The sequence below is a fragment of the Gracilinanus agilis genome, chromosome 6 (assembly GCF_016433145.1).
Source record: "Gracilinanus agilis isolate LMUSP501 chromosome 6, AgileGrace, whole genome shotgun sequence".
NCBI lineage: Eukaryota > Metazoa > Chordata > Mammalia > Didelphimorphia > Didelphidae > Gracilinanus > Gracilinanus agilis.
The window spans coordinates 297,856,971-297,879,935 of NC_058135.1; the positions used below are offsets into that span (position 1 = coordinate 297,856,971).

A 22,965-nucleotide genomic window follows, 5' to 3' on the forward strand; every position below is an offset into this window, starting at 1 on the left:
TGCGCGCTCACACACACACACACACACACACACACACACACACACACACACTGGAAAATGGACAAAATCTCATCTGATGTATCCCTTGTCAGATAACTAACTGTGAGCAACTTTAGTTCAAAACCAATAAATTCATTCAGTGAAGACATCAGCTGGCGGCTCCCGTGTGCTGCGTGCTGGGGGGGGGGGGGGGGGAGGAGGGGGAGGGGAGGCCTTCCTGCCCCCGGGCCACTCCACTCTTCAGGCTCCGGCGCGCTTCTGCTCCAGCTTGGGGTCTAGCGCCCCTGGCGGCCGAGGAGAGGACCCCCTGCCCCCTGGCTTCTGTGCCCGCACTCGGGGCCTCGAGCTTCTTGACCACTTTGCTGAATGCCCCAACAGGGAACGGGAGGCAGCTGGAGCACCTCTTCCGAGGTTACTTCCGGGAAGACCCTGGCCTTGACTCGGTTCCTTCCCCTTCTTTCACCCACTCCCTCTCCATCCATTCACTCCGCCAACATGTATGTCTCCCCCGAAGGGTACAGGGGTCCTGGGTTCCCCCGTGAGAGCTATGGTAGAAGAGGGGAGAAGGGAGAGCAGCTGTGGGCTCAAGGAGGGCCTGGCCCGCAGGGAGCCATGGCCACTGCTCTTTGCCCCTCCCTAGACTCTGGAACCAAAGGGTGGCGCCCTCCCTCCCTCCCTCCCTCCGGCCCTTGGGGTCCGCGATCTCCCCTGGCAGGAATGCTCTCTGGGCACGGCAGGGATTTCCAGAAAGCAGCGCCCCACCCCCACCCCATTTGCTGCCGAGCCCTGCGCCCCACAGCCAGCCATCTGACAAGCTCTCCTAAGCCCTGTGGGCTCCTCCAGGCTTCAGGGAGACAGGCAGCTGGCAGGCTGGGGCACAGGAGGAGGAGGAGGAGCCTGCTCGGGGCCTGCCGTCAGACAGCAGCCCCCGGACCCCGAACGGAGCAGGTCAGTGGCAGAGAAGGAAGAGTGAGCAAGGGCAGAGCCTCCGATTCTGGATCAGATTCTCGGGGGAGGCCTTAGAGGAGACGGGCCCCTCCCCCCTTCCCAACTCTGGCATGTGTCCCAGGAGCCCAGCCAAGGGGCACAGGAGACGCTCAAGAACCAAAGTCTGAAGACGCCACGAGCATTCCTTCCAGTGGGCTGTGTGAACCTCGAGGCTGTCTCTGTGTGCGGATGAGCGAGCCCCAAAGGCTGGGAAAGCCCGGGCATCCCGGCAGCCTGGGCTGGTGGACGGAAGCGGAAGGGCAGAGGCCGCGGGATGGGGCATGGAGCACGCAGCTCTTCCTGTGCCAGGACCCTCTCCGGGCTAGGAAAGAGAACAGCGGTGGCTCATGCCTAGATGACCAAACGGGAGCCCAGGAGTCACACCTTCCTTTTTCGGAGGGACGAAGGCAGGCAGCGACCCTCCCTCCTGCCGGTGGCCTCAGAGAGCTCGCCTCCCTGGGAGCTCCTGAGAGGGCCAGACCCAGTCATCAACTGGCGAGCCAGCGGCCGAGGCGGGAGGTCCCAGCCTGGGAGCAGAGAAAGGGAACGGGTCCTGGCTTTTGTCAAAGGGGAAACTCGAGGCCGGGGAGCTTGCCTTGGATTGCTGAGAAAATTCTAGAACATTAATCCAAACAAAGGAGGGTCGGCTTCAGAGGCAGGGAGATTGGGGTTTGAATGCCCCTTCGGGTGACCCGGGGAAAGTCCCTCAAGAGCTTCCCTTCCCAGACACACAGTCATTCTAGGCCTAAATGGGACAGAGAGAACATCGAGGTTGACTCCTTTATTGCACAGATAAGAAAACTGAGGCACAGAGGGAAAAGCACCTCCTGAAGTCACCGAGTAGTAAGAGCAGAGCTAGTATTTGAACCCAGGTTCTTGGAGCCCAAATTCCGAGCTCTCACCACTCGGCTATCCTGCTCCAGGGGGAGGGGGTCCCTGAAGGGTGCCTCGAGGGGGCATTTCTTCAGCCCAAATTCATTCCATCAGGGGTGATCATGAGTCTCAAAACTGGGCAAGAAGATGTGACGGCCTGGGCCGGCCCCACCCCAGGCTTCTTGGGAAGGCCGTGCCCCCCCCTTTGTGTGCCAGGGCCACCCCGAGATGTTCTGCAAGCATCCGTCCAGGCGAGGCAGGTGGGGAGGGGCCTACTGTGGTCCCGGGCTTGGGCCTGCGATTCTCCTGAACATCCAAAGCTCAGTCAAGAGGCACCTCAGGGGGGCATCGTCCGGCCCGGCCCCTTCACGTCGTTCTTGAGGGCAGACGTCCACCTCCTCCGGGGCCGCCCTTCCATGCTGGATCAGCTCTCGCCGTTGGGCCGCTGCCCTCGTCACCAGCTTCCTGTTCTAAGGTTCCCGGCAGGGATGCGACGGCTCGCGGCCCCTATCCAGGGCAGGGTGTGCCCGTCCAGGCCCCCGGCGCTCCCCGAGTCGCCACCACCGCCGCCGCTGCGGAGAATAACTACAAGAGCGGCACGTTCTCACTGGTCCTGTGAAGGAGGCAGCCCAGGCAACTGGAACTCGTGGCAAAGGCAGGATTCGAACCCAGGCCTCCACTCCAGGGTCAGAAGATCCCAAGGGAGAGTCATCAAATGATGGGGGGAAGGCAAGTCCTAGGACTGCCCAGGGTCCTCGTCCTCCCTAGAGGCTCGGGCCAGCTCCCTGCTTCTAGAGACGAGGACGCCGAGGCCAAGCGACTGCGCCACAAGCACACGGTCACCACGAGAGGCAGCCACGGGCCAGAGCCAGACCTCTACCGGGCCTCCCCTGCCTCCACCGCGGCGCCTGCTCTGCCCAGAATCCGCATCTCCTCCTCTCTCGGGGGCCCAGGGGGACTCCCTCTCCTCCCTCCTGAGCTCCAGCCTGCCTGGCCAGTGCCTCTCCCCCACCCCTATCCCTCCTCCAGGCCCCCCCCCCCTGACGTTTGCCCTGGGCCCTCCCCATGGCCAATCTGTGGCTCCAGCCCTCTCCAGTAGCCTCTGCCTTCTCTGCCTCCAGGCTCTCCCATTCCAAGTCCGTCCAAGCAGCCGGGGGCAGCACAGTCCAAAGAACGCTGGACACGGCTGTGTGACCCTGGGCAAGTCACCTAACTTCTGTTTGCCTCCGTTTCCTCCACTGTAAAATGGGGATGGCAACAGCTCCTATGGTGTGGTTGCTAGCAGACATCTAGTAGATACTTATAAATGCTTATGAGGGAGGGAGGGAGGGAGGGGAGAGACAGATAGCCAGGCAGACAGACGGACGGAGAGACAGAGAGAGGAACAGAGGCAGAGACAGAGACAGAGAGACGGGGGGGGGGGGGGGGAAGACTACGTAAAAGCTCGTCTCCTCTTGCTCTTCCCTCCCATCTTCACGGGCTGCCAAATCAGGATTCCCCAAACTCGGAGGTGGCCCGGATGCCTCCGTGCTCGAGCCTCTCGGGGTCACCCGTTTGTTCCCCGGAGGATCCAGCTGCAATCCCTCGGCCGGACGCCTGAAGCCTCCCACTCACTCGGTGGCTCCCGCTGGCCCTTCCCTATTCACTAGAAGCCTTTCATGGCCTCCCGTGGCCAAAGTGGCAGCAGAGGCTGCCCGCTCCATTCCCCGCAGCCCGTCTCCTTCCCTCCTGCCGGCCGGCCTTGCCCGAAGGTCGGCTCCTCCGGAAGCCCTCCTGGAGCGGCCCGGCGGCCTCGTAGTCTTCTGGGTCCAGATGGGGCCCCACACCGGACACAGGAGGGGCGGGAAGGCCACCTGGTGGGGGAGTTGTGAGGGGCGAGAAGGGAGAGAAGCCGGCCGGGCGGGGTGATGGCCGGATGGCCGGGGTCCGGGGAGGAGGGGGGGATGCATTAGTTCGGAGCCTCTGGCGAGGGTCCGAGGGAGAGGCTGCGCATGGAGTCAGGAGCCTTGGGGTGCACCCCCTGCCTGGAAACCTTGGGCGGGTGCCGTGCCGCTCCTGGGCCTCCGTTTCCCCATCTGCACCATGGGAATTGCCACGGCTATTCCTGGCTCTCGAACCCACGCCGCGCACTCCCTGGTGTTGTGGGAACTTTCGAAGCCGGGCCTTTTATCAGGATTCGGTCATTGGGCCGCCCGGCCCTCTTCTGGGCACGGTCGCTCCCCTGGGCTGACCCACTCAATGTCTATTCTCCATGGCTGGAGCTCGTCCCAAGCCAAGCCCCGGAGAGTCCCCAGAAATCACCGCGTCCGGCTCGTTCCTCTCCCAGAGGGACCGAGACGGGGCGCAGGAAAGAGTGCCGGGCCAGGAGCCAGAAAGACCCCTGTTCAAATCCAGCCCGGAGCACTCAGTAGCTGTGTGACCCTGGCTAAGTCCCTTAACCCTGTCTGCCTCCTCTGTCAGATGAGCTGGAGAAGGAAAAGCCCCAGAGGGACCCCCAAGAGACGGCCACGACTGAGGAACGCCAGAGGCCCCATCCTGGCGGCATGGCAAAGTGGGGGCGGCGAGGCTGGAGCTGAGAGTCCAGTGCTGTGGGCACAACAGCGGGCATGAGAGGAGAAGGCAGGCAGATGCCCCCGGAGCCTAGAACGTCCCCATCTGTGGCTTCGCCAGCGCTGATTCTGGGCACGAGGTTGCCAGCTTGGGCCATTTTTGTCTCTGGGCCTCATCTGGAAGCTCAGAGCGGGCCCCGGAGGAGTGCCCAGCTGCTGGCATGGCCGTGCCCGCGGCCCCGCTCCCGGCCAAGCCTCCCCCTCAGTCGTGCCCGCCTTGCCTTGGTGCCCTGCATTTCTTCCCCGCTGGCTGCGGGCGCCCACCCTCGGGAGAACTCTCTGGACCCTCGAGCTTCCGCTCCCGCCTCGCGTCCCCCCGCGGCCCATCTCTGAGGAAGCCCCTGTGTTCTTCGAGGGCCTCCGAGGCTGGCGTCCGGCCGGACCCGCCCCCTCCCCACTCCTGGGTCTGCCCCCTAAGGTCGGGCGTGAGAACATCCCCCGGACAGGCCAAGGCCTCGGAGGCCTCAGTCAGGGTCTGGCTCTCGCCCGGGCCTTTCCCAACCCTTCCGTCTAGGATGCCGAAACGACAAGGCGGGTTGGCACTGCCCGAGGGGCCAAGGCTTGGGGGCAGCACCGTGGGGCGGGCAGAAGAGCGACGACGAGTCCCTTCGATCCGGGCAGCCTGGTGTAGCAGGCCGTGCCTCTGGCACATTCTGGGATGGGGTCGGTGCCAGCCTCTAAAGTGCCCGGGGCAGCTCTCCAAAGACCAGGCTAGGGTGGCCGTCGAGCTCAGGGGATGGAACTGGGCCCGGAGGCCTCCTGGCCTCCAGTGGGGCCTCATCTGAGCTGGGTGCCCCTGGACAAGTCACTTCCCCCGCAGCGCTTCTGCCTCGGAGCGAGCGGCTGGCGTCCCCTTGGAGATGGTCCTCCATTGGCTCGTGGCTCCTGCACGTCCAGTTCTTGGCAGGCCTCCCCGCTGGCCCCGGGGCTTCTCGAGGGCAGCCTCCTGGGCCCTGGGGCTCCCCTGCTCTCCCCGTCCACCGTGCCTTCAGAGGGGAACACCTGCCCTGCCCGAGAGCCGGCCAAGGCCCGGGCCCGGCCACCTGCCTGAGCGAGGGCCGTGTCCCGTCTGGCCGCCGCACGGCAGGCCCCTCGGGGGGTCACTCGGCCCGCGTGCCCCGGCCTCTTCCCTGCCCATTCCGGGACTTTGGCCGGCACGTGCCCGGCTGCCTCCCCGCCGCGCAGGCCCGCGTTTCTCCTCCGCGTGCCCAGCTCGGCCAGTCTGTCTCCTCTCTTGTGCCCGAACCTCAGGCCTCCGGGGCTCGCCGCCATCCGCCTCGTGTGCTGGGGCCGTCCTGCGCCCGCCGGGCCGCGGGGATCCTCCCCCTCTCTCAGGGCACGGGGTGGGGCCTCCCGGAGGGGGCCGGGAGCCGGGAAGGGAGCCCCGGAGAGAGTCCGCAAGCCGCCACGAGGGCTGCTTTCTCTGGCAAGGCAGCTGGGCGGGGCCGTGGGTAGAGCGCCGGGTCTCCAGTCAGAGGACCCAAGTTCAAATCCAGCCGTGTGACCCTGGGCAAGTCACGTCACCCCGTCTGCCTCAATTCCCTCATCTGTCAAATGAGCCGGAGGAGGAAAAGGCGAAACACTCCAGGATCCTCGCCCGGAACCCAAACGGGGTTCTGAAGCGTCGGCCCGGACCGAACGGCACCGGCTCCCCCTGGCCTCCCGGTGCCGGAGGGTCCCCTCGCCGAGCTCCGCTCCCTTCGGGTGTGACGTTCGGACTTCCCGCGGGCGGCTCCCCTCCCCCAGCCGCCCTCCGCGGAGCTCCGAGAGGCGTCTCGGTTGGTTCAACTCAGTTTGCCGCTTGCTCGGCCTGCTCCGGCTTTAGGTCGTCTCCCGGCCTCGAGGCCCTTCCCCGAAGGGTGTCTGCGGGCCCGTCTGGGGGGTCCGCCCGGGGTCGTCGCCAGCGCCAGGCCTGGGCTTCCTCCCGGCCTGGTTCGCAGGGAGACGCGGCTAGTTCTGAAGCGGGCGCAGGCGGGGCCCATTCGGGGACGGGCCTGGGAGCCTCCGAGGCGGCCACGGCTCGCGGCTGCGCCCAGGGAAGACTGCAGGGACGACCCGGCCGGAGACGTCCGTCCCCAAACGGGCCTGACGAAGCTCTTCCTTCTGTGGCTGGGGCCGCCTGACCAGAAAGCCCCATGGGAGGCGGCCTTCCTCCCTTTGCAGCTCTACCTGCCTTTCCCTCCCATTCCGGGCCAGCTGACCCTCCTCCTGGGGGCTGGCCGAGGCGCGCGTCTGGGTGCAAGTGCTGCGCCCTCTGTTCGGGGGCAGCTCCCAGCTCCTGAGATGCCTGGCTCAGAGGCCCCACGGCTGCTCGGGGAGTCCACAGAGGGGGCGGGGGGGGGGGGGGGGGAGAAGAACCGGGCCGGGGCCTGAGGGAGGATGTTTTTATTATCATTGAACAGATGAACTAAAAGCCGATAGGGTGCCGCCACCCCGGGGCCCTTCCCCCCCTGGCCACGCCCTCGGGGCAGCAGGGGGGGCTGGGGGGGCTGTTCCTCCGAGCTGCCCCGCCTCCCCAAAGCCCACCTGTGCCCCCAAGGAGAGAGCCTGGGGGGGCTCCAGGTCGAAAGGAAACCAAAGGAAAGAAGCCCAGACAAGCAGGGGCTGCCCAGCGGTCACCCGACCATCAGTCTGTCCGTCCTCAGTCCATCTGCTTCCGAAGGAAAGGTCGGGCTTCCGACGCGATGCCGGCTTCTCCGCGCGGGAAACCAAAGCCAGAAAAATACCAGAACCAAAGGCGGCCCGGCCCGGGCGATCTCCGCGCGGCGGCGATGAAGGCGATGGCAGCCCGCTCGGGCCGGGACCCTCTGCCGCTGCGCCGTGCCGTGGGCGCGGGGGGCGCGGGGGGGGCGCCCATCTCTCCCCCAGAGCCGCGGGCACACGCCCCCCCGCACGGGCGCCCGGCCCTTGCAGAAATAGAATATAGACTACGGTAGGCTGCTCTTCCCAAGGTCCGTGCGTGTCCTGGGCCCCAGGGTGGGCTCATCTCTCCTTCACGTGGTTCTGTGCCGCCCCCCCGCCCCCGCCGTTGCCGCCGTTGCCGCCATTGCCGTTGCCGCCGCCCCCGCCGCTGCACAGAACCTCCGTGAGGTCGTCCATGACTGTGACCTCCTTGGAGTCGACCAGGTTGAACTCCCGGATGAACAAGATGAAGTGCGTGTAGAGCGTGTTCAAGTGTCCGTGCAGCTCCAGGGCCAGCGTCTCCTTGAAGTGCGCCGCGTAGATGTGCGCCAGCACGTGGAACAGGTACCTGCAGATCTTCTTGACCAGCGACTCGAACGAGTTGGGGAACTCCTTGCCTGGGGACGGAGGAAGCGCCGTCACGACCGGCCCCTGCGGCAGGCTCCGAGGGGGGACGAGACGCCCCCAAACGCCCGCCAGCCTCCCTCGGGGCCTCCAGGAGCCGCGCTTTCTCCCCCCAGCTGGCTCCCAACCCCCCAGGGTGCTCTGCTGGGGGGGGCAGGTAGAGGACGCGGCCTCCGTGCTTGCTCAGAGCCACCTTCTCCTCCGGCGAGGCCCGGCTCAGAGGCTGCCTCCTCTGAGAAGCCCTCCCAGACTTCTGTGTACGGCAGCTCCCACCCTCCGCCCCTTCCCCTTCGGGCCGCCTACCGTATTTTGTGGGGAAGACGTCCTCGTCCGTCACCAGCTTCTGCACGGAGCTCATGACGAAGTCGACATACTGGGGGGCCGTACACTTGGTCTTCTTCCCCCGCTCGTCATACCAGTAGTATTGCCTGTGGGGGGACAGACCAAGAGGCCGTTTGCTTTGCAGAGCCGGCCGGCCCGAGCCCGGGGAGGCCCCGGAAACGTGCCATGAGCCTGCCTCCTCCCAGGCAACAGAACAAGCACAGCTTAGGCGCCTACTGTTTACAGCCGGCTATCCGGACGAGCACGCGTGTGCCCGCTGGGGAGGGGGACACGGCCATCACGGGCTTCGCTTCCCAACGCCCCACTGGACAGTCGTCCCCCCCATGGGAAGAGAGCCTTTCCCCCTCTCCTTCCACTAAGGGGCCGCCAGGAGGTCCAGGACGTTTGCGCGGGGGCCCAGCCGGGCCACGCTTCGAGGCGTTAAGACCGCAGAGACCCTTTCACGGAGTGGCGGGGGCGGGGGACGACGGAGACGCTGGAATCGGGAAGAGACGGTCAGACAGTCAGCCGGGGTCTGCCCGGCTCCTTCTCTGGGGCGCCCTGGAGATGCCGGCTGCTTCTGATTCCCCATCCTGCCTGCTGCCCCTCCTGGGGATCCGGAACCATGTGGCATCTGTCTGGGTTCTCTGGATCCAGGACTTCCCCCTGGGCCCGGCTAAGGTTGCCGCAGAGCACCACCTCCGGCACCTTCGAAGGCCTCTCTAGACCAGGCCCGGGACCTCGAGGTCCGTGAGGGAGGACTGGTGGAGCTCAAACAATGGGAAGACTCCCGGCGGCGGGGCAGCTAGATCTGGGGGGTTCAGGGAGGGGCATTCAGTGCCAGGCCATTCCAAAAGCCCCATCTAACCTAAGTACGACACCCATCCCTGTTACCGAGAGGTGGCACACATCATGGAGGGCTCTGGGAAGGGCCTGGAGTGAGGAAGACCCGAGTTCATAGCCAGCTGGGTGACCCTGGGCAAGTCACTAAACCTTATTTGCATGCTTCCCCATCTGTAAAATGGGCTGGAGAAGGAAAAAGCAAAACTCCGGTATCTTTGCCAAGAAAACCGTGACTGGAGTCCCGGAGAGTCAGACGTGACTGAAATAACTGAACCGCAAAGTCTGTGGCCGTCAGAGGCGCCCTCTAGAGCTGAGGGGATGTTTTCTGACAGCCAACGCCAACCTGCCCCACTCCTGCCCACTGGCCAGGGTCCTCGTCATTTCTGCATCTTTTATATATTGGCTCAATGGTGGTGGGTGAGGCAGGGCCAGCTTCCTCCCTGAGCCTTTTGCAGGGATGAAGGTGTGCCAATGAGGCTTCCAAAGAGCATGTATGAGAGGCTTGATCTCCCCACCCCCCCTCCCAGGTCCTTTGGGGTCCCAGGATCCCCGCTCCAGCTGGGAGGTTCAGTCAGTCCCTTTTAGGCTGTCCATCCCCAGCTTGCTCCTGTTCACTCTTTCAATGGTCCAACCTGAAGGCTTCAGGGCTGGAGCAGAGCTGCAGGGTGGGGCGGCCTGGGCTTCTTGGCAATCTATAATTAGTTGGTCCTCAGCCAGCTCCAAGGCAACAAGGAACAGGAGCTCTCTCTAACCCGAGCAGGGAGGTTCTCCTCTACACTCCCTGGGCCCAGCCCAACAGGCCGGGGGAACATAGTGTCCCTGAACCTTGCTTATTCGTTCTTTCGGTGGTTTTTGGTCACTGATGTCAGTTGGGAGCACCCACAGGCCTTACCCCTCACAGGGATCCAGGCTGTCTTCTGAAGAGATGCAGGGATTCTTCATATTGGCCGTGGAGCTATGCCATCTTCTCCAGCAGAGCACTCCGTCGCCTCTACTCTCAACCCCATATTCAGTGTTTCTCTGTTTATGGGCACTGTCTTCTCTGTGACTGTGGAGGGCAACATCGTCCTCCTAGTCCCCCAGGCTCAAAACCTAGATGTCAGCCTCACTCTCTCACCCCACCGAATCCAATATGGCACCAAGGCCTGTCAATTTCACCTCTACAGTCTCTCTGGTGGATTTCACCTCTGTGGAATCTCTGGTGGATTTCACTTCTGCAGAATCTCTGGTCGATTTCACTTCTGCAGAATCTCTGGTCAATTTCACTTCTGCAGCATCTGTCAATGTCACCTCAGCAGCCTCTTTGCCGGTTATCTATGCAGCATCTCATGTCAGATGTCACCTCTGTGGAATTTCTTGCTGAATTCACCTCTGCAGAATCTTGTCCATTTCACCTCTGCAGCAATTTTGCCCATTTCACCTCTGGAGCATCTCTCTCCCCTGCCCCTGCTACCATGTGTGGCCTATCACCACACCCTCCAGGAGGGGGCTCCTTGCTTCAGATGCCTTCCCATTCCAGTTCATCTTCCACTGTGATATTGGAAATTTGGGGGTCCCTGAACTAATTTTGAGGTCCCTGATCTAAACTTCCTGTGGACATTTCGATCTCTTTCAAACTACATTTCCCATGATTCCTGGCTTACATAAATGACGTAGGCAATTACCTAATAACGTAAACAGAAGGTTAAATAGGGAGTGCCAGGACTGGCTCGTTCTTCTTTGCGACTGTGGAGCAGGAGCCGAGGATGGGAGGAGCAGGTAAATGGTGGGTCCCTTTAAAATAACTCGACAGGCACATGGCTTCATTTTTCTAAATGGCTTTCAATAAACCCTTTGAAACCATGATATTTGTCATTTTATTTCTTACACCACTCAGCTATCAAACAGATGTCTTAAGTGTAGGCCTGACAATGTCACATACCTACCCAATAAACTCCGGCAGCTCCCCATTACCTCTAGGACAGAATCTTCTGTTTGGCCTTTAAAGGCCTCTACAAGCTGGCCCCTTGTGGCCTTTCTGACTTTGCCCTCCATGTCTGCCCTCTGCAGACTACAATCTGCTTCCTTGCCCATCATATAGTCACTGGCTGTCCCCAAGGCCTAGGGTGTTCTCTCCTGGACGCCTTCAAGACTCAGTTCAGGGGGCAGTTGGGTAGCTCAGTGGATGGAGAGTCAGGCCTAGGGACGGGAGGTCCTGGGTTCCAATCTGGCCTCAGACACTTCCCAGCTGTGTGACCCTGGGCAAGTCACTTGACACCCATGGCCCACCCTTATCACTCTTCTGCCTTGGAGCAATACACAGTATTGACTCCAAGATGGAAGGTGAGGATTAAAAAAAAAAAAAGCCTCAGTTCAAATCTTACTTCCTATTGAAAAATGTTCCTCCTTCCTGCCCTCCTCCCCCCTCCCCCCGCCCCAGCTCCAGCCTTCTCCTCTCATCTGCCCCTCGTTGTTGGGGCAGTTGTCTCCCTCCTTGGGGCACCGACCACACTGCTGCCTTTCTGCATAGCTTTAGGCCTCAGCACACTGTACGTCAGTTCAGCCACAGCACTCTGCCTGCCCCACCTGGCCCTCCCCAAGGGAGGTGGATGACATCACAGGGTACAGCCTCGCAGAAGCCCAGACGTCCTGGCAGCTTCTCTTCCCTCCCATCTGCCCACCACCTGCTTCTTGTTCTCTTTGGGAAGGGGCCCCCCGGGGAGCAGCTCCTCAGCCCCACCCTGCCCTGAGCCTTCCCTTTCCCTCAGCAGGACCACACGGGCGCTTTCTCCGAAGAGACTGCCCGGCATCCCAAAGGGCTGGCCAACCGCTGGCAAGCCCAGCCCACGGCAGGCCCCGGATGCCTGATGGAGTCGCTGCTTCTTCCAGAGGGCTCAGATGTGGGGGGCGGCCAAAGTCCTGGTCAGTGCCAAGGCCGGGATGAGCCGGAGGCCTCGAGTACCCGCCAGACGCCTCCTGTCTGGCCTTGCAGAAGGGCTGCTGCGCCCTCCCCATGGGTTACTCGAAGGCTGTTCCACGTGAATTCCCATCCGGCAGTGGGAGCAGGTTTCCTTCAGAGAGGACGTGTGTGGATTCGGGGGCTGCAGCACCCCCTCGCCCCAGCCAGGCCACATCGGGGGGCTGGGTGAGCTTCTGGAGAACTCCCAAGGGAGGCTGACCGCAGGGCGAGGGCCTTGACTTCAGCCCCACGTACAGAAAATGCTCCAAGGCCGAGGGGAACTTGGCTTCTTGAGTCTGGAGTCAGGAAGGCTTGAATTCAAATCTGCCCACAGCCGCTAGCGGGGTGATCCTGGGCGAGTCACTTTGCCCTGCTGACCTCAGTCTCTTCATCTGTAAACTGGGGCTAACCACAGCCTGCCTCACAGTGAGCCCCGAAGGAGATCCCATTAGTAAAGAGCCTGGCACCGTGCCGCCAGCAGGCCTTCATGAAACGCGAGCTACCATCATCTCCATCATTCCGTGACATGAGCCCATCGCCCAATCCTTTGGGGCCTCTGCTGGGTCTCAGAAGGCACGACCCGCAGCAGGAAGGGAAGCCCAGGGGCGACTCGGGGCCGGCTCCTGGCAATGAGAGGCCCACGGCTGCGCAGGGCCCTTGGGCAAGGCATTCTGGGTCGCACTCGGTGGGCGTTCTCAGCCCGGGAACCTTGGAAAACAGGAGAAGGGGCTGGCTTCTTCGGCTCCCCCCGGGGTGCCAGGCACCGTGCTGAGCGCTTTACAATGATCCTCTCATGTGAGTCTCACAACCACCCTGGGAAGGAGGTGCTGTGACTGCTCATTTTACAGACGGGGAAACAGAGGCAGGCAGGGGTCGAGTGACTTGGGTCACACCGCTGGTAGGTGTCGAAGGCTGCGTTTGAACTCAGATCCCATCTCGAGGCCCGGCACCCTCTCTACTGTGCCACATTTCTGACCCGACAAACCCGAAGCTTCTTGTCCCCAGGAGCGTCAGACCCGGCTACCTCCCGGTGAGACACGTGATCGGCAGCCGCGTGCCCAGAGCGACATCTGCGTGGCCCACGCCCCCCCCCCCCCCGGGCGCCCCAACGGTCCTGAGGACACCCCGAGCCCCGGCCGGACCAGTCACTCACATGGCATCTATGACGGCCCTACTGTGCGCCCATCCCTCGCCCTCCGAGGGCCGAAAGCTACGGACCTCGCACAGGCGGTCACAGTCACACGCAGTCAGTCTCACACACACTCACGGTCACACAGTCACAAAGTGCTCACATAGACATTCACACAGTCGCACACACGCAGTCACAGTCATATATATAGTCACACTCACACTCACACACATACACGCCATCACACCTAAAGTCACTGTCAGAGTCCCACACACTATCACAGCTACACACCGTCTCACAGTCACAACCAGGCATCCAGCCTCAGTCACACACTCACACAGTCACACACAATCACAGTGTGACAGTCTGGCAGTCATACTCACAGACACCCCCGTCACACAACCTCAGGCACACACTCACGGTCACACACACACATTCTCCTACAATGACACACACACTCTCAGTGACACAGGCACATACACACACGTGTGCACACCGGCGCTTCCGTCCACATCTGCTCAGGTGGCCCAGTGCTGTGTGACCGTCCCCCCGCTCTTGGTCTCTGGCCCGGCCCAGCCTCTCTTCTCCCAGAGCTTCCCTGTGTTTGGGCCAAGGTCCGAGGGCCCCCGGTGGTGGACGTGGGACTCTCCCTATGCAGTGGGCCGGGACGAGAGCTCGCTTTGTTTCTGGACGGCGACCCTGTGAGCGAGGCTTGGGCCTCGGGGACGCAGAGCCCAACGGGCGGGCGATGGGATCGGATCCCGCCCGATGCTCACCAGGCCTCTGGTCTTCTAGGGTCAAATGTGGCTCCCGAGGCCCAGAGTGTGGCCAGCGTGCTCACCTCTCAGCAGCCCGAGAGCAAATGGGTTCCTTCTGGGCAGGGGCTGTCGCTTTGGGCCGTCTTGCCTCTGGGCCTGGCACATCGTGTCAAGCCCAAAGCAGGGGTGCCAAGCGCCCTGGGCACACACTAATAGGAGTGGAGAAGAGCCAGGCCTGCCTGCCTGCAAAGGGAAGACTAGGATCCCGTCCCCCTGCCCATGGAGGGGCGGCCTGGGACGCTGGCACTTCGCTGGGCCTCGAGGAGAGGCTACACCTAATGGTGGCAGGATCTCACTTGGACAGCGTCTGCCAGGCCTCATTCACGTCCTCCCTGGAGATGACCGAGGGGAGGCACAGGGGGTTGGCACGAGCCCTCCAGCCCTGCTGTCTCCTCAGCAGGGACCAAAGGCCAGGCCCTCCTCCAGACCTGCAGAAAGGCCTCGCACCCGGTCTCCCAACCTCAGGCAGGAGGAGCCTCTGACTCCCACGTGCTTGGGGGTCTCTGGGCGGGTTCCCTGCCCCACAGTGGCCCGGGCAGCAGCATCCCACGAACACTCTCACTGATGGAGAAGGTGCCAGCCTTTGGCAGAGGGTGCCCACCCCCGCGGCCACTCACAGGAGCCCAAAGGTCCGAGAAAAGCCCCAGCGTGTCGTTCTCTTACTGGAGTCCATGCCTGGGTTGGGGCTCCCCCCCAGCCCGGCCCTCATCCCCCCCCCCCCCACGCCCTGCGGCCGCTCAGGGGCCCCCGAGGGGCCTCCCTGCACACGCCTGGAGGACGAGGCGGGCCCGCGCTGAGGCTCGGATGGGCCTTCCCAGACTGGCCGCCCCCCAGGGTCACTCACGTGCTGCCCACAGCCATGGTCTGGCAGGTATCTCCCGTGCAGAATTCGGAGATGGTGCTATACTGGAGGTTGACATGGTGGAAGAAGGTAGTCGCTGGAAGAGAGAAGAGAGGAGAGGAGACGAGGTGTGGTCACGGCCTAACCCCGAGGCGTCCCTCCGGCGCCCTACCCCGCTGGTCGGGGAGACCAGAGCCCGGATGACGGGCAACCGTCCTGGGGAATGGCCAGGGAGTCTGGGTCCGGCCGGCCACCCGGGGACAGCCGGTGTTGCCCCCAACGGCCCTGGCTGGGTCCCGAATGCCGCTCCGCAGGGCACCTGAGGTCCACAAGGCAGGGGGCTCTCCCGACAGAAGCTCCTCCGAGCGACAAGTCTGCACAAGGCGGCGGAGGGAGCTCCGGCCTCTCGGGACAGACCAGAAGCCGCCCACCAGCAGGGCATGTCCCTGCAGGCCTGGGCTCCGGGCGGCTCCCCTGCCCTCGTCACCATGAGTAAGCGGGGCTGCACCCCACGGCCGCCCTCCCATCCCAGCAGGGGTGAGCCAGGCACGTCGGCCCTCGTGCCGGAGCCCGTTCCCCGGGGACAGCTTCTCCCCTCCGGGGCGCCCGGACGCCTTCCTCGGGGGCTTCCACTGAAGGCAGCCCCGCGCACACCCGATGGACGCTGAAGAGGCGAGCCGCACGTCTGAGGCCAACCTCTGAAGCCTGAAGGCTTCTGGTGACACACAAGAGAAATCGGGGCAGCCAGGACGGACAGGGAGACTATCCACTGGGAAAAAAGGTGGCTCTAACCAGAGGAGGCCTCCGTAGGGAGGGCCAGCAGCCACCCCCGACAAGGGGCTGCCCCGCGTCACCGGAACAAGGGAGGCGGCCGGGAAGAGAGCCAGAAACGGACAACGAGGACGAAAGAGGACGAGAAAGCCGCGTCTCGAAGGGGCCGCAGAAGGCAGAGAGCACGGCCAGCGGCGTCCGGGAGGGGCTTCGACATCGACCCCCGCCAACCCCGAGAGCGCCCGGCCGGACTTAGGCCCCTCCAGTACCTCTAGCCCGCGTGTCCCCCCAAGGCCTGAAGGAGAGTCCTGGGAAGGTGCCCGTGCACAGACCCGAAGCAAGGAGGCAGAACCCAAGGACAGACAATGGTGCCACTGGAGGCGCCACTGGGCGTGAGGCAGCGTGCGCACCTCTTTCTTAATCTTGTAAGAAGGGAGGGCTTGTGGGGAGACTCAGAACCGCCAAAGGCATCGAATGAGCACAAGGGATTCAGGGGAGCGTCCGGAAAGGGAGCAAGCGGTCAGGGCTCTGCCCCTCGGGGGACGGACTCTCCCCCATGGGAGGGCTACCTACTGTTGCTGGCCAGCCACTCGTTGAGGTCGATCTCCCGCGGCAACGTCACCAGTTCCTTAAACTCAAAGTCAGTAATTCTAGATTTGGCGTACTCTGGCTCCAGGTACAACTTCTTCTCTTCCGGAGCAGGCTTCTTCCCATTTGGCTTTGCCTTGGACTTTCTAGAAAGAGAGAGAAGGGATTGCAAGATTACTGACCAGGGGATGGCCCGAGTGCCCAGGCCCAGGCCTGCCCAAGCAAGGGGGGCAAATGGGAGAAGCAGAGGCTCCCCACAACACTTCCTTCGATGACCCTCCCTTCCACATTCATTTCCCCCCAGAGGGTCAGAATCTTCTTCCCCATCCTGCTTACATGGCCCAAACAAACCAGGAGGGCCGGGCAGTGACTGTGCCCATTCCTCACATTTGGCCCCTTTCTGCTGGCAGACGTGTTCCCCGCCTTTTACGTAGAGTACAGCACCAGCTGGCCTACCCTGAGGTGTGAGGAGGAAGATCTGGGGAGTCATGAACGAAACCCTCCCTGTAACCCCAAAAACTAACACGAGCTGGCTTTCGGGCCTCTGGTCACTTGGGAGGATGGGCAAGAGACAGAATGGAAGGCACTCCAAGGGAGAAACACCGTCGGCCAAGCTACTACGAGCCAGCGTGGGGAAAGATGGCAGCTTGTCCTTCACCTAGAAACGCATTTCCCAGAGACCCCCAACCATCCCTAAGACAGCCCCAGGGGAAATGACATGAATATCCTTCCTGGAAAAGCGTCAGGAATTCATCAAAACACAGCTGCAAAGTTGGGACACTAATACACTGCTGGTGGTTTGTGAATGGATCCGACCCTTCTGGAAGGCAATTTGGGACTATGCTCAAAGGGTGCTAAAAGACCGCCTGCCCTTTGATCCAGCCATACCACTGCTGAGTTTGTACCCCAAAGAGATCGTAAGGAAAAAGACTTGTACAAAAATATTTATGGCCTCACTCCAAATTGGAAAAAATGAGGGGATGCCCTTCGATTGGGGAATGGCTGAACAAATTGGGGTACCTGATGGTGATGGAATACTATTGTGCTGAAAGAAATAATGAACTGGAGGAATCCCATGTGAACTGGGGAACCTCCATGGACTGATGCAGAGCGAAATGAACAGAACCAGAACATTGTACACAGAGACGGATACATTGTGGCACAATCAAATGTAATTGACTCTGCAACTAACAAGAATGCAATGAACCAAGGCAATCCGGAGGGATTTAGGCGAAAGAACGCTCTCCACATCCAGAGAAAGAACTGTGGGAGCAGAAACACAGAAGAAAAGCATAGGACTGATCACGTGGTTTGCAAATATGAATAATATGAAAATAGGTTTTGAACAATGACACATGTACAGACCAGTGGAATTGCTTGTCGGCTCTGAGAGGGGGAGAAAAAAGAGGGATGGGAGAGATCATGAATCAGTTAACCATGGGGAAAAACCCAAATAAATAAACAAACAAACAAATAAATAAATAGACAGCTTTTAGGCAGTTTGCCTCAGGCAAATCTAGAACAACCTGCACTCCTGAGTGCCTTTAAAGAAAGTCATTGCCCTAAGGAGGGTCTGAAGACTGCTGGGGACATGGCAAATGTCAGCAGTGCCCAGGACAAGCCTTCTGGGTCTCCCTACTGTTTCCTCCTCTGTAAAAGGGGAGTGATAAGAGCCCTATCTTCCAGAGTGGTTGTGAGGATCCAATATTTGCAAAGCGCATGACGGACAGACCTTAAAACCCCATATAGATACCAGCTCTGGTCATCCTTGGAGGCGGCTCCCTCATCTCTGCATGTGCCAAATAAGGGGCTGAGCAGGATGATCACGGAGGACTCTCACCTCTACAATAACAAGCATCCAATGGACAGGAAAGGTCCCACACTGTACCGGAAGGCGACGCGTGGGGTGAGCAGAACCCTTTCCCTGTCTGGGGATCTCTGTGAAATGAGGTGGGGCCAGCCAGTCCCCACATCTCTTCAAAGTCACACCCAAAGCAGCACCGGGAGAAAAGCCCCCTCCCAGAAGCGCTGGGCAGGCAGGCCTCCTGGGCAGCCCTTCATTTCCCCAGTCAGAGCTAAGGCCAAAGCCAAGGAATTCTCCTGCCACGTAGCGGCCCTCCAAGGAGCACAGGACCAAGAGAGGCTGGCGAGATCCAGGGCTGGCGCCCATCACAGCAGCCAATTCCACACCTGCAAAGGGGTTTCCAGCTGTTTCCACGGTGCACCCTGGACACTCCAGGCACAGCCATGCCTATGGCTTTCCTACCGGACGCCTCCTCCAGGGGGGACACCAAAAGACAGAACTCCTGCCAGGCTCCAGGAGATCAGGGATCGCGAAGAAGTGGGAGCGAACGGGGCAGAGACGCAGGGCTGAAGGGCAGAACCTTCGCGTTCTCGGGGGTCTCCGGTGAAACTCTGGAGCCCAAGGCTGGCCCCAGACAGGCTCTGCTGTGGCCGCCCCCCGGAAGGCCTGCGTGCCCAGGGTCTGCCCTCCCCTCTCTCCTCTCGATGCGTTTTCCATCTTCTCCTCCAGTGCCATCTCTGCTGCCTCCAGATTTGTGCACAAAAGCCTCTCTCGGGGCTGCTGCCCCTTGAGCTGTGTTCAGATCCTCCCTTGGCGCGCCTCGGCCTCTCGCCCTCTTGGGGCTCACTCCATCTCCCCTCACTCTGTTCTGGATCCAGCTGGTGTGCGGCAGGCTGTACACGCATCCACCCCCCGTATAAACACTTAGCAAAGTTGCATGACATACTTGGAGCCAGCAAGATCTGAGTTCAAGTCCTGCCTGCTCACTCTAGGCGGCCTCCAAGCCCAGGAGGGCAGAGTCCCCCGAGGACACCCTTCCCCTCCCGAGCCCAAAGCTGGGGGAATCCCTTCCCATTTCTCTTGCTGTTCGACTCGCCCTCCCCAGTGTGGTGCCCCAAACCCTGCCCAGCAATGGCGACCCAGACACCATCCCTCCCTCCGGGGCTCGGCCTGCTTCTAGCCGACCCTACAGACGAGGGAAGGAGGGCAGACGGGGGACGAGTGCGAGAGCTCCTCGTGAGTGGGGCAGGGAAGACGCCGGCCGGCTCAAGGACGGGGTGGGGAGGGGGCGCCCTCTTCCCTCTCCCCACGCGGACACCCCGACTTCTAACAGGGCCCCCTCGGAGGCCCCGAGAAGTGCGCCGCTCGGCCTCCCCGGCCGCAGGGCCCTCTCCTTCGGCCTGGCAGCTGCCTCCCTCCCCAGACCAGGAGCTCCCTGAGAGCGGGGCCAGCGCTTAGCCCGGGGTAAAGAGGAAGGAGCCAGCCAGGCCTGGGCAGAGCCAGCCGCTCCCTCCAAGACCGACCTGGGAGAAAAGGCGCGGGGCTCCCCGGGACGGCCGAGGGGACGGCCGGCTCGGTCTTCGGGGGAAGCTGTCTGCCAGGCCCAGGGGCAGACTCTGCACAGAGCCGCGCCAGAGCTGGGGAGTCGCCACGGAGGGCCGGGACGCACCGGGCAGACCACCCAACGTGGGCGCTTCCTGGTCGGGCCGCTAGTCTCCCGGCTGGCAGCTCTGCTCTGGAGAGCCATGGCTCGGGCTCACAGAAGTCCTGAAGAAGAGGCGGGCAGCCTCGGCCCCCCACGCAGCACGGGCGAGGGCAGGAGAGGCTCCTTTCCTTTCTGCGCCAAGAACAAAGGGTGTGAGGGAGCCCCGGCACTGGCTGCAGCCGGGGAGGGCTGGAAGGACGGTTCTGGCCTCCTGCACAGGCCCAGGACGGGAAACGGTGATGACTCAGTTCCTGGCACAGAGGTCCGGGGGGGGGGGGTCCCACCGTGCCCAGCTCAAGGCCAGAGAAAGCCCCGGGGCTGCAGACCCCGCAGGAGGCCAGTGAATGCCGCACCCTGAGCCCGTTCCCTGGCAGGGAGAGCCAGAAGGCCAGCCTCAAAGCAGCCCGAATGGAGACGGGGGAGGGGGAAGCCCGGCCTGGCCTCGTCCCCTTCTTCAGCCCTGCCCCGTCCGTCTGCTCACCAGAAAAACAGAAAACACCCTGGTGGGTCCGTGGGCAGCAGAGGGGAGACGGGAGGCGGGAATGGAGGGCCCACGAGGCCTCCCCAGGGGCCTCTGTTTACTCGGGCCTGCTCAGGAGGCCCTCCCCGGGGGCCACACCACAGGCCGGCAGCCCCCAAGCTGAGCCCTCCCGTGGGGTTCCCCATGAAGCCAATAATGGCAGGAGGCCAGATCCACCATCCTCGGGACACCCCGCCGGCCCCCTGTCGTGCCCAGTCCCTGCTGGGGCCTGGAAAGGGGAGGAGGCCCCCCGCCAGCCCCCGGCACCGTCCCTCGCACTTGGGGGCACCGAGGAGCGGGCAGAGCGTCCGCCCCGGGCCGGGCGCCTCCGCTTTCGCCGCCTTTAGGAGCGGCTCCCGGCTGACTCGGGAAGGAGGAAGGAAGAATGCTCCCTGCATGCCAGCGAATTCTTTTCTCTCCGATTCTCACAGCAGCCGTTTGCCTTAAAAGGGAATCTCTGCCTGCCTCCGGATGCGAACAGCCGGTGCCGCCCGGGCACGGCCAGCATGACGAGGGCCAGAACCAGATTCCGAACCCGGCTCTCCGCCAGGCGATCCGCTACAAGTAAACACTCGGGGCTGGCCGGGCAGGAGCTCCATGCCCAGCGCCGGCCAAGCTGCCCGTGGTGCCCATCGAGGGGCGATGTGGAAGCCCCCCGCCGAGCCTCTGCACGGCACGGCGCAAGCGGGAGGCCAGGCCTGGGCTGCTCCCTGGCCCTCTGCCCCCTCGCCTTACGTCTCAGCACGGAGAAGAGCAGGAGGGGAGGGGAGCAGGCCTAGGAGGGCGACGAGCGCGGGGGGCCCCGTGTGTGCCCCGGGCGGGGGGCGGGAAGAGGGCTCTCAGGCAGCGTCCGACGCTTCCCAGCCGAGCGAGCCTCTCTGCCTCAGTTTCCTCACTGGCAAAGTGAGCCGGAGAAGGACCTTCACCCAGAAAACCCCAGGAGGGGCCACGGAGAGGATGTAAGCGGCAAACGATAGGACAACAAGGCAGCTGCCGGCACAGCGAGCCAGGACGGAGCAGAACCAACGGCCGCCCGGGCCTCCTCTGCCCCGGGAGGACACGGAGGTTCAGGACGGGGGAACCGTGGCAATAGCTCGGGCCCGGGTGCCAGCTCCGAGCCCCACATTTCCTGGTCACGTCCCCCGACCCGAGCCCTGGCGGCCCCTTGAGCCTCGGCCCCAGCTCAGCCTCCCCAGGGGACTCTGCCGGAGAGAACGCCCCAGTCCGGCAGCCGAGGGGAGCCATCAGCAAGTGGGCGTGGGAGAAGGGGGTGAGGGGGCCGGCCCAGGGAAGAAAGAAGGCTGGGAAGGCCCCGGAGGGGCTCCAGGCCAGAGCCCTGGTCCAGCGCCCTGACCGGCTTTTTCAAAACCTGTGGCTCCCCCGCGGTGGCGAAGGCCTTTGGTCCCTCGTATTTCAAGCACTTTTCTGGGGAGGGGGTCCTCGGGCTCCCCAGAGGCGGGCACCCAGCGGCAAAGGCCTGCTGCCCTCCCTTCGCTCTGGCACGTGGAGCCAGAGAGCCAAAGGGACTTGCCGCCGGGCACCAGGCGCAGCAGGGGCAGACACGAAGGAGAAGCCTGCCCACCCGCGAGGCCCTTCTGGCCTGGCCCTCCTCGACGATGAAGGGCCCCGAGCCCAGCTCTGGCCCGCCGGCTGGGCGTCCGGGGAAGGGGCTGCCCTCTTTGGACCTCCATTTCCAACTGCGCAGGGAGGACTGGCCTCCCTCGTGGTCCGTTTCTGCCCCCAACTCTGTAGCCCAAGAGGAACGAGCCTCTACTGGAGCCCGGAGGTCAGGAGGCCCCGACAACTGTCCCATCGCCCCCTCCTTCCTCCCACATCAGTCGCCCCGCCGGAGCGGTGCCCGGGACCTGCCCTGGCCTTCCGGAGCCGGGCAGCGGGGGCCTCTGGAGCCTTCCTGGGCCTCGGCATGGCGTCTCTGCCACAGAAAGACTCCGGAGGGGGCCCCTTCCTGAGGCTCCGAGGCCAGCAGAGAGAAGAGGCTTCGGGGGAAGCCGGGCCGCCGTCGGCTTCCGTCTCCATCATCGGGTGTCCGGCTCACGGGCCCAGATCTCAGGCAGCGAGGAAGGAGCCTCCTGCCCGGACGCCAGGCCAGGCCCGGGTGCGACGCCCCCCACTCTCTAGCCTTGGCAGCCTCAGGCAAGGAAGAGAGCTGAGAAGAGGAGCGAAAACCAGGCCCAGGCCCTGGGAAAACCCCTCCGGGACAAGCCATGGGATGGGGGGTTGGGGAGAGGCTGGGAGGCCCCACCAGGAGAAGGCCAGGAGGGCCAGACCCGGAGGGGCAGCAGAGCCTGCCTGGGGCCGCTGCCTGAGCACAGCTGCCAGTGACGCCAGAAACAGGGAAGGAGGCTTCGTGGGCGGCCCCCGGGCTCGGCAAGGAGGCAGCCCAGCTCTGCTAGACAGACAGAGGAACGAGCCCCGCAGGCTGGGACGGCCCGAGGCCTCGGGACCCCCCCCCCACGCTGGGCAGCCCCCCGGGCCTCCCCCTCAGCATCCGCCCAGACGCCCAGCTTTCACCTTCCAGATTCCTGGGAGCGACGCCCCGGCTGGCCCCGAAGGGGAGCTCCTCGTCAGCACGATGGCGCCGTGACCTATTTGTCAGTGGAATGCGGCCTGTCACCTCCCCAAGGCAGCCTCCCTCGCGCTGCTGGGCGAGACCCGGCACGTCCTCCGTACGTGGGCACGAGGAGCCCGAGAGATGCGATGCCACGGAGGGAGGAGAACCGGCTTCCCAGGGCTTCGGGCTGGTCATCGCGCCGCACGGATGACGAAGGAGGCCCAGAGAAGACGGGCCGGGCCCCGCTCGGACCCCAGACCCTGCCTCGGCGGATCCCTGCGGGCCTCCCCTGGCTTTCCTGCGGCTCGGACCAGGGGCCACCCTTCCGGGGGGGGGGGGG

General features: G+C 63.3%; 1 protein-coding gene across 3 annotated transcripts in view; it reads right to left on the reverse strand.

Moving 5' to 3' along the window:
• Window positions 1-6,839: 6,839 nt before the first annotated feature.
• MOB2 (MOB kinase activator 2) overlaps window positions 6,840-22,965 on the reverse strand; it is a 66,981-nt gene continuing 50,855 nt past the window's right edge. The window contains exons 1-5 of one of the 3 annotated variants that reach the window (XM_044680766.1): window positions 16,252-16,426; window positions 16,010-16,207; window positions 14,669-14,762; window positions 8,079-8,203; window positions 6,840-7,768 (exon numbers count right to left, since the gene is read on the reverse strand). In XM_044680766.1, coding sequence (XP_044536701.1) covers window positions 7,452-7,768; window positions 8,079-8,203; window positions 14,669-14,762; window positions 16,010-16,207; window positions 16,252-16,351 — 834 coding nt within the window. In that variant the 5' untranslated portion in view covers window positions 16,352-16,426 and the 3' untranslated portion in view covers window positions 6,840-7,451. Of the gene's footprint in view, window positions 7,769-8,078; window positions 8,204-14,668; window positions 14,763-16,009; window positions 16,860-22,965 lie in introns of those variants that run through there. The other 2 variants (XM_044680767.1, XM_044680765.1) reach the window with 2 other exon arrangements.